This window comes from Medicago sativa, chromosome 1 (assembly GCF_051527215.1).
Source record: "Medicago sativa cultivar Bolivia chromosome 1, Bolivia_mono, whole genome shotgun sequence".
NCBI lineage: Eukaryota > Viridiplantae > Streptophyta > Magnoliopsida > Fabales > Fabaceae > Medicago > Medicago sativa.
The window spans coordinates 16,960,963-16,972,016 of NC_140749.1; the positions used below are offsets into that span (position 1 = coordinate 16,960,963).

Below are 11,054 nucleotides of genomic sequence, written 5' to 3' on the forward strand. Positions count from 1 at the left end.
TTTGAAAAAAATCAATATTTAAGAACTTTTTTTTAAATCCAATTCTTTAAATAAATTGTAATAGTGACATAGTAAGATGAGTCATGACTCAGGATCCTCTTCATTTGACAAAATAAATTGAGTATACAATTTAAAGAGATATATACATAAAAAATAGATAGTGAGTCCTACTATTAATTGAGTTCTATTATCATTAATTACTTTATACTTTTTTAAATTTTTTTGTGTTTTTATCTCTTAAAATGGAAAAATGGAGAGGAACATAAATAAGGATGATTGTTCGGAGTTTAGCTTTCCTCCATTTAGGAAGCTTCCATTTACCCTTTTTATTTTTTAGATGTGTGAAATAAAATTAAAGATTAAAGCTGAGATTAAAAAGGTTAGTAAAAAATCTTGTTTTTGATGAAAGAAATAAGGCCACGCGCGTTTCTTCTTTACGTTGTTGCATAACAGTTCCTTCTTCCTCTCACCATCTCTGCTGTTGCCACTTCACCACTCGCCATCGCGCCCTCCGCCCCTTTCCGTCCATATAGAGGCTGCGCCCTCCTCCTTCTCCTTCGCATCACATCTCCCAACTCACCCTAAATTTCACCGTTGCTATCGTCTGTCGTCGTCACTTCAGATGAAGATCGTCGGACAACCGCTTCTTGCCGGAGCGCATTGTAATCGGAGAATACAACATCATTCACCGAAGCACTATTCACCGTAATGGTTTATATCAGTCACTGTTTTCCTTTTTCCATCTATTTTCCATAATTTTCTTTGCTTTTTCAGTAATAGTGAAATTGTTGGCTCTGGCAAGGTGCAGCTACAGTGCTCCGGCGGGAGAGGGAGAGGCAGTGACGACTGATGATGGTGAGAGGCGAGTAGACTTTGTTTTTTCATTAAACAAAGTTTTTCCTAAACCTTTTAATCCCAACCTTTGATTTTAATTTTGCCAGGTGTCACACATCTAATAAGCGAAAAAAAGAGTAAATGGAACTTTCAAGGAAAGTTGAACTCGATGGTTTTTTTATCAAGCAGCCTAATGTTAACGTGTTCGGGTTCGAGCCCGTCTTTGCACGTCATAATACAATATCCTTGTCAACTGAGTTAAGCTTACGAGATAAACTCGATAGTTTGGCACCACCAAATACCGGTTGCCCCATCTTATAATTCATCCATTCATTAACCCGCCAATTTATTATCTCGTTGACCTTTTTCACCGTAACATAAATTTTGATTTTCGAAGTTTTCTGAAAGTGACCCAATGGTCAAAATATTGGTCACTATTAACCTTTACAAACCCACGTGTATATATACATATACATATACGACATCAACGTTAGTGAGCAAAAAGATTGAAAGAAGCAGAAAACAATCATCATCATCATCATCATCAAAGTTGTTTGTTTATGGTTGCACAGTTACACTCTCAACTCAAACAAACCTGTGACATTTTTGGTTGCATGTGTATAATCACCGACACTTACACTACATCCTCCAATCACCGACAACATAACGACATCAACTAACTCTCATTCATACTGCCACGTGTCATCACCAAAATGATCACCACCTTCAACGGTGCCTCCGGTGGCCGTACTGTGGTGGTTGGTGTGAAGATGGAATCTAACAGTCACAGCACTGAGTTACTTACATGGTCTTTGGTTAATGTTGCTCAACCTGGTGATCTTATTCTTGCTCTTCATGTTCTTAGAAATGATGGTAACTAACTAACTTAAAGTTAAATGCTATTTTTTTTTTGTTTGTTTTATTGGATTTTGATTAATTTTTTTTTTTATTTGTTGGTAGAAATTGTGAACCGAGATGGGAAATCTTCTTTGTTTTCTCTTGTCAAAGCATTTGATTCTGTTCTTTCTGGTTATGAAGGATTCTGCAATTTGAAACAGGTAAGAAATTGTAATAAAGTAATTTATTAATTATTTTTAAGCCTTAATTTTGATGAAATTTAATTAATATTTGAAAATTAAAGAAATCTTTCATCATCATAGAGTTCAAAGTTTGACTAGAACGATCATCATCAACTAGACTTTACTTACATCGATTACCAGGACTTCTTCTTCTGAGAATCAGAGGGTTAATAGGCAAAAGTTAATTTAAAGACATATGTATGTATCAAGTGACATTTTTTGTTTGAAGGAATCAAGTGCCATTTTTAAATTATTTTTTTTAAATTTGGAAATTTATGTAGGTGGATCTGAAGCTGAAAATTTGCCGGGGTTCATCAGTGAGGAGAATTTTGGTTAGAGAAGCAAATGAATATTGTGCAACTCATGTTATAGTTGGAAAATCTCAAGGTCTTAGTAAAATTAGACCAACTATTTCTTTACCTAGGTATTGTGCTAAGAAGCTATCAAAGGATTGTTGGGTTTTTGCTGTTGATAATGGGAAAGTTGTGTTCAAGAGAGAAGGATCACCGGCAAATCAAGTTGACTTAAAAGGTTTTTTTTTTTATTTTTATGATCATTTTTAATTTGTCCCTTTTTTTATGTGAATGTTATTGCAATGGTCGAGTTCTTAGTTTATGAGTTATTGTAGGTCGCCGAATTGGGTTGCTTGGTTCGATTCAACGGACATTCAGCAAGAGTTCAAAAGTGCTAAATGATGATGTGGACGAAGCAATATTGCAGGATTCGTCTTGCTACCAAGCTGCAGATCAAGAGTCTTATGTCGGTGATGACGGTGATAGTGAGAAGAACTCATTGGCTATGGTTCCGGTTAAGGCAACTGATGTTGGTTCTAGCATGAGAACTTTACATGACAGAGAAGTAACTGCTTTAAAACCTGGTTGGCCACTACTACATCGTACAATTTCAGCACCAGACAGGAAAGTTTCTGAAAGATCGTTGTTTCGTCGGATTTCAGTGGTCCAATGGGCAATGCAGTTGCCCTCTAGAAATCTTTCCTTGGATAAAGATCAATTTTTGGGTCTAGATAGCAAAAGTGGTGCTCTTGTTCCGGTGAATGCCGAAATAGGAACGATTGCTTCACCTGAACACAAATCTATGAGCGTTCCTAAAGAATTAGAGGGCCTTCATGAGAAATACTCATCTACTTGTAGATTGTTTAACTACCAAGAACTTGTATCAGCAACATCAAATTTCTTGCCTGGTGCGTATTTTGATTTTTTGACTTGCGGATTTCATTTGTCGAAAAGTGGTTTTTATTTATGACATGGTTTATTTACCTATGTGATGTTGATTTCAGAAAATTTGATTGGTAAAGGAGGAAGTAGTCAGGTTTATAAAGGCTGCCTTCCTGATGGAAAGGAACTTGCTGTTAAGATCTTAAAGCCTTCTGATGATGTTTTGAAGGAGTTTGTTTTAGAGATAGAAATTATTACTGCTTTGCATCACAAAAACATCATATCTCTCATTGGATTCTGCTTTGAGGATGACAATCTTCTTTTGGTCTATGATTTCTTATCAAGAGGGAGCCTTGAACAAAACCTTCAGGGTACGCGATATAATCTACACCGTTACAATATTTGCCTTAGCTTTTGTTAAGATAGTTATTTTGTTAGGAGTTAGTTGTCAACTAATATGAATCTGCTCTCAAGCGTATTTACTTCTTTTTGTTCAATGCCAAAATAGGTAATAAGAAAAATCCGCTTGAGTTTGGTTGGACTGAGAGATACAAGGTGGCAATGGGCGTTGCTGAGGCTTTGGAGTATCTGCATAACAGCGACCAACCTGTGATCCATCGTGATGTAAAATCATCAAATGTGTTATTATCTGAGGATTTTGAACCTCAGGTAATTTATCTCTATATTGACTAACATCAATATTTTGAACTATTTGTCCTTCTTACTTCTTAGGCCTAATGCTGTTGTTTTGATTTTCTATAGCTCTCTGACTTTGGACTTGCGAAATGGGCATCAACGTCGTCATCATCTATAACCTGCACAGATGTTGCAGGAACTTTTGGGTACGTACTTCAACTTCGACCATCCATTCTTTTGCATATGCATACATGTTGTAAGAAAAATATTTTACTTGAAATGATTCTGAACTATGTAATATGCTCATCTATGTATGCAGATACTTGGCACCTGAATACTTCATGTATGGTAAAGTAAATGATAAGATTGATGTCTATGCATTTGGCGTGGTGCTTCTTGAGCTTCTTACAGGAAGAAAGCCTATAAGTGGTGATTATCCTAAAGGTCAAGAGAGCCTTGTCATGTGGGTATGTAGTCTAAATATAGATAGTCTTTTTTATTTTTTTTTTATTTTTATCATGAGTATGAATCGAGTTTGGTACCCCAAAGTTTACAACATTTACATACACTGCGCACAAACCACGTGTGCTAGACCACAAAGGTTATATATGGTCCGGCAAATAATGGAAATATATCATTTGTAGGCAAGTCCAATTCTAAATAGAGGGAAGCTGTCACAATTGTTGGATCCTAGTTTGGGTGATAACTATGATCATGAAGAGATGGAAAGGATGGTCTTAGCAGCCACACTTTGTATCAGACGTGCTCCAGGAGCTAGGCCTCAAATGAGCCTTGTAAGTGATTAATAATTGGTCTTGTTACACATTTAGTCCTCCATATATCATATAGAAATAGCAAAAAAACATATAATTTGACCTATATGCGTTGCTTATCCTATATCATGCACTATTTGAATTTAAAATAACAAATACCTCGATTTTATCTTCTCATGGTTGGTTCTGAAGAACTTACTTTGCAATTTATTTAGGCTTATCTTAAGACGTGCAAATGGCATATAATAAGCTTTCCGAGATGGCCTATGAAAACAAACTTTTAACTTATACGAAAAAAGTTTGATCACTTTTCTTCCTTTATTATAAAGATGGTTTGGATTGACTTACTTGAGCTAATCTAGGATTATAAGCACTTTTATGATAAGCGCATATGCTATAAATGTTTAATTAAGTTGTTTATCCAAACATGGCATATAAATGGTAAATAATAAACACTTATTCAATAAGCCTCTCAATTAATTGTTTGCCTAAATGCATTAGAAATTTATAGGAGTTTCATTTCATTATCTTTATTGTTAAATCTCATACTTGTTCCATCGGGCTACAGATTTTAAAAGTCCTTAAAGGTGACGCCGTTGTAATAAAGTGGGCAAAGCTAGAAATTAATGCTTTGAAAGCCTCAGAATTGCTTGATGAAGAAGCTTGTCCACCTTCTGACATACAATCACACCTTAATCTTGCACTGCTTGATGTGGATGATGACACACTCTCCATGTTCAGCGTTGAGCAAAATGTCTCTTTGGAAGACTACTTGAGAGGCAGGTGGAGTCGTTCATCTAGCTTTGATTGAGCAAACTCCTAGCATAATGCTAGAAGAAACTACATTTACTTTATCCAAATCTTTTGTATATGTGTTGTATGTATATGTATATTGTACTATGGGGCTTGAGTCTAGCAAGATGGGCTAGTCTGCCACAATGTGACGAACCAAAGTTCGAATCCATGCTGAAAGAGGTGCAAATATTTACAAGCTTACCTCCGATGGAAGGAACTTGTAGAAAACCAATAATAGAGGTGAACACATATGGAATTGGACGATCTCTCGAATAAGATTGCATCCAATGAAAATTACATGTGGAAAACCAGTATATTTATATAGTGTCACCTGTTCCATTATCATAATTAGGTATTTTCTATGGAAATTCATTGATAGGTTAGGATGAGAGGTTGTTTGTTGGTTCCCTCCTCCTGCCCTTCATCTGGGAAACCATGCCTTGTAATTTGTAATATATATAATATATTGATCTCAACTTGATTGTGTTATAATGTGTTGCATTGCTGTGACGAAAATAAAGGATGAAAAAGTTGAATCTTAGAACATAAAGTAGAATATTTTAATTATTTTCCACATGCATTTCAATAAGCTAATGTCAACTTCTTCTACAGTTTTTGGACGGCTGATTCTTTAGAAATGGACTTCAATACAAGAGTTCATTGTCAATTATTTTTTAAGATTTCCATCAATAATTAAAATCGAAACAGCCAGATAATGACATTTCTCAATATCATAACATAACTTTTTTTTTTGGCACAATATCATAATATTAACCCTTTTTTACAAAATATTGTAATATAACTTAGAAAATTTGTCATCGTTTTGATTAAGAAATACACAAATAGAAAATTTATATTAGAAATACAAGGCAAAGTAGTCTCAAAGTACACTTTTTAAGATAAATACAGTTGTGATTACTCTTTTTAAACCATTCTACTCGTGTGATGAATATGATTGTTTATGTTGCAATGACTTTGAATATATTTCATCATAGTCTATCATTTGTCGGTATTAATGTTCATGTTACTCCATTGCATCTTTCCATACGATCAATACTCACAAGTGAAGATAAATGAGAGTGGTTTTCACTTTCACTCTCTTTTCTACGCAATATTCATGTGTCGCACAATGTATTCCAACTTTATACAATGTGCACCTTTTTATTTTACCGTTTAAACTATTCTATCTTTTTTAAAATATTATTGAAATTATCAATAAAAAATTAGTTAACTTCCAACAAAAGAGGAATAATCCACAATAAGGACAAATATAGGTATTTTTCGTGTGATTATTAACTAAAAATATACTTTTTGTGAATATAACAAACTCTGAGAAAATTGTGGATTTGAAAAAAAGTCAGTAGTTCAGTTAAGAATCATACAAAATGCAATTATGTTTTTTTCCTAAAAATAAGTGTGTTTTGGTATAGCATTTTACTTTCCGTTTAACCTTTGATTTAATTATCGTTTTTACCATTTTATTATTTCTTAACAATAAAAGTTGAAAGACTTGCATGCCCTTACATTAGTGTTATTAAATTTTTTATGAATTGTTTTGGTTATAGATTAAACTTAATGTATTAGTTTTAAAAATTATTTTGTTTTGTTTGTTTATATGTGATGCCATAAAATCCGTCAATTAGTCCATACAATTTTAATAGAAAAAAATTAATCAACAAATTTACATAATGTAGAGACTAAATTGAAGATATAATGATAATTTAAAGGGTAAATTGTAGATTTATTTTAAAAAAATGTTAATAAACTATATATATATATATATATATATATATATATATATATATATATATATATATATAGGGTTATGTTACAAGCCACCCTTTGGTGGTGTCTTTTATCAAGTCACACCTTAAGGTGTGATTTTCACTTTTTAGTTATAACTTTGATAAAAGACACCTTCCTAAAAGTAAGTTGGTGTCTTTTTGCAAATGCTCATAGAGTAACTTGATAAAAGACACCTTCATAAAAGGTGTCTTCTATCATAACTCATATATATATATATATATAGGAAAAAGTATTAGAAATTACGTGTCCAATATAATTAATACAAAATTATACTTAATTACATATGAATGAAGATTCATTTGGTAACGAGTTGGCTCATATGTAAAATTGTGGATTTAATACATGTAGTCAATGAGTGTTAGCTTGTTCAACTGATTTAAATAAATAGTTAAATAGTTCGAGCTTTAGAGTTTAAGTCTTGACAGGACAAGAAGAAAATAATTAATCAGTAATTAAAACATCAATATTTGCCATTAAAAAAAAAAAGAGTTTAATGGAGTTGGGTTGCTGGTCCAAAACAACTTTGCATACACAATCAATCAAAACGTATAAAATTGTCACATTAATTAAAAACATTAATTGACGTGACAATTCTAAATACTTTGATTGGTTGTATGTGCAAAATTGTTTTAGACAGTCAACTTACCAGTTACCACCATTAAACTCTTAAAAAAAATACATGTAGTCAATGTGAAGACCTATTTGATAGGTGTGAGTTAACTTTTATGGTCGATATGGGATATACTTGGTGGCGATCTCTAAACGCTCTTTAAACATTGAGGACGACTTTGGTGGCTTGACCCAATAAATCTTGAAGTTCAACCAACCTAAACTTTCGATTACAAAAAAAAAGTATAACTATTATAAAAGGATCTTGTTAACCGGTGCCTAAGGGTGGACAAATATTGGTCGAACCGAATTTACCCGGCCGACCCAATGCAATTTCACACGTTCGGTTCAGGTAATACGGGTCACGGGTTGGTTGGATAAACTTTACAGGTTATTATGGGTCTATTTGGTTAGGGTAGTTATTTTGGTCTCATCAGAACCCAAACTAACCCGACTAACCCGATTGAAGCATTATCATTATTATTATTTAATATTTACTACTATTGTTTATTAGACTATTACTTTTCCCACCCTATCCCTTACTACCGCGCCCTGTAAATTTTCCAAAAATGCCCTTGAGCAATTCGGATTTTATAATCCGAGTTCTGTTTTTCCTTTGTTATAGGATGAAAAAACGAGTTCTTCACCAATTCGGATTTTATAATCCGAAAACCTCAAAAAATAGGACGTGCTACTTGATTTTTTCAGATTATATAATACGAACACCCCTTAAACACCATTTTTTTAAAGGGAAAAATAGTTCGGATTATATAATCTGAATTGTATCAGCACAAATTCTAAACATGTTTGTAACATGGATTGTCATTTTATGGACAATATTAATCATTTTCGGTTTTACACCCTGTAATTTTTTTTTTGATTTACCCCCGTAAAAAAAATTTGTTTTGTTACCCCCTTAATAGGAAAAACAAAAACGAAAATTTTTCCCTTAAAAAAAAATAAAATTGGTTTTTGTTTGGCCTATTAGGGAGGTAAATAAAAAAAATTACAGGGGGGTGAATAAAAAAAAATTTACAGGGGGAAAACCAGAAATGACCTATATTACAGGGGGTAAAGACCTATTAACCCAATTTAAAACTGCTGAAATGTGAGAGATTCTGATTGCTGATTATGCATAAACATAATTCGGATTATAAAATCCGAATTAGTGAAACATGAATTCGGATTTTAAAATCCGAATTGCACAAGGACATTTTGGAAAATTTTAAATCCGAATTCCTTAGAAGGGACTTCTTACGGGACTCCGCCCCGAAAAATCCAAAATTTCATCGTTTAGACCCATTTTTAATTTTTCATATTCTCAGAAAAATCCGAAAAAATTTGCATTAGTTTTATTTGATTTTTAGAATTTTTTTGTGGTATTTTTATATTTTTATGATTTTATTTGACTGGTTTTTAGCATTTTTTACATAGTTTTTTTGTTTTTGGTTTTAAAAGCAAAACTCAAAACTACTGAAATATGAGCGAGTCTGATGACTGATTATACATAAGCATTGTCTGAATTTTAGAATCGGAATTCACTTTGGATGTTTTCGAATTTATAATCCGAAAACCCAAGGGCATTTTTGAAAATTTTAGAGGATGTGTTAGAATTGGATAGGGTGGGAAAAGTAATAGTTAAAAAATAAAGGTTGTTTTTTTAACCTGGCCCAAATTTTCTTGATTCATCTTAACCCTAATTTTCCATTCTCTTCTCATCTTTGCCGTCATATCTCACCCATTCCTCTCTCTCTCATCAGTCAATCCAACCAACCACCAACTTATACTCAAACCTTTATCACCGTGGTTTCAAATCTCATTGTCGTCGTCACTGCTCTCATCGCCTTCCTCTCTATCACTATGTGTCCATCCTTCTCTCTTTCCTCTCTATCATCTCCCTTCACCGTTGATTTGTATCTCGGTGGAACTGAACATCATAATAACCACAACTACAAATCGAAGCTTCATCATGTTGTTACTATTAAACCAAATCTAACACAAAATATATGATTATAGTGTCTGCAAGTTGAAATAAAAATGGTTGGAAACTAATGTCAATTAATGTCTGGCTTCAAAAGGAAATACTCTAAATGGTTTCATGGAAAACAAACACAACAATGGTAAGGGACACGAATTGGATTTGCATTATAGAGAGAGGAACACAAATTGTATTTGGGAAAGGAATGATCATGATCTATTTCTTCTTTTATCTACGTAAATTTTGGATTTTTGTTATTTGAGTCTTCTCTCTTCATTTCTCTTCATTTTTCTATTTATCGTGTTTAGCTACGGTTTCTTTGTTTTGGATTTTTCTGAGGTGACACCACCCGATAAACTGAACCAAACCAAACCGGAACCTGGATAACCCAATTTGAATTTCAGGTGCAATAAGGTTATTGTTTTTCACTCGTGAGTTGGGTCGGATTTGGGGTTTGGACCCGAACCCGAACCGACCATATGCCCACCCGGCGATGCCTAGGAGCATTGGTTTTGTTTTAGTTGTTTAACCATTGCCCTAGGGACATTGGTTAACATTCTCCATTATATAATGACAGTGTAAAGTTATTTTACACAAACATCTTTTAAAATGTTGTTATGTCAATTGATAAATATAGTTTTTTTAGCAGAATTAATAAATATGATTGAAATTTATTAATTGAGGTAGTAATTTATGATTGCATGCATGTATTAAATAATTGTAAATTGACTATACATAATAATTAAATTCTAAAAAAAATACCTATATTAAGGTCTCTATATTGTGAGACGTAGCCAAAATCCTAGTTTATTCTCCTTTATCCATCAAAGAGGGGTGATTTCCGGTCAATTTTCGACCCAAAATCACCCTCAAACTCATTTATCTTTTTTCGCTTTTATCGAAATAAGTGATTTTCACATCTATTTCGTTTTTTATTTTGTGATTTTGTCGTCTTAGTGCAACATTGATTTGTTCGCCGTCTTTGTGCAATATTGTTTATTTCTTGTTTCGTTCATATATTTGTTCGGTTCAGATTGTCAGATCAACTTCGATTCAGTGCAGATCTAGTCAATAACTTTGGCGTCGTTCACCTTGCAGATCCGGAGGCATGAATATTCCAGAAACTTGAACATAATCATATATGTAAGCTTTTGTACTTTGTCGCCGTATGTTATTAACATGAATGCTGTGTGTTTCTTTCCCGATTCAATTTGAAAGAAGGAATATAGTTTATTTTTGTAAAAAAAAAAACCTGTAAAAAAGGTAAAAAAAAGAGTAAAATGACAGAGATGATGAGTGATTATGTCACAAGCAACGAACAAAGGATTGAACCTACGATCACAAACACAACACAGTTAAGTTACGTTGC

The 11,054-nt window shown here is 33.2% G+C and overlaps 1 protein-coding gene across 1 annotated transcript; it reads left to right on the forward strand.

The window, feature by feature from the left end:
* The first annotated feature begins 1,326 nt into the window (after positions 1-1,326).
* On the forward strand, positions 1,327-5,784 carry LOC146953166 (protein kinase STUNTED-like). Its single transcript, XM_085708174.1, has 10 exons — positions 1,327-1,707; positions 1,795-1,892; positions 2,195-2,444; positions 2,542-3,114; positions 3,211-3,459; positions 3,597-3,757; positions 3,851-3,930; positions 4,044-4,191; positions 4,369-4,518; positions 5,066-5,784. The coding sequence occupies exons 1-10, from the start codon at positions 1,548-1,550 to the stop codon at positions 5,306-5,308; spliced, it is 2,112 nt and encodes a 703-aa protein (XP_085564300.1). The 5' UTR covers positions 1,327-1,547; the 3' UTR covers positions 5,309-5,784.
* Positions 5,785-11,054: the final 5,270 nt, after the last annotated feature.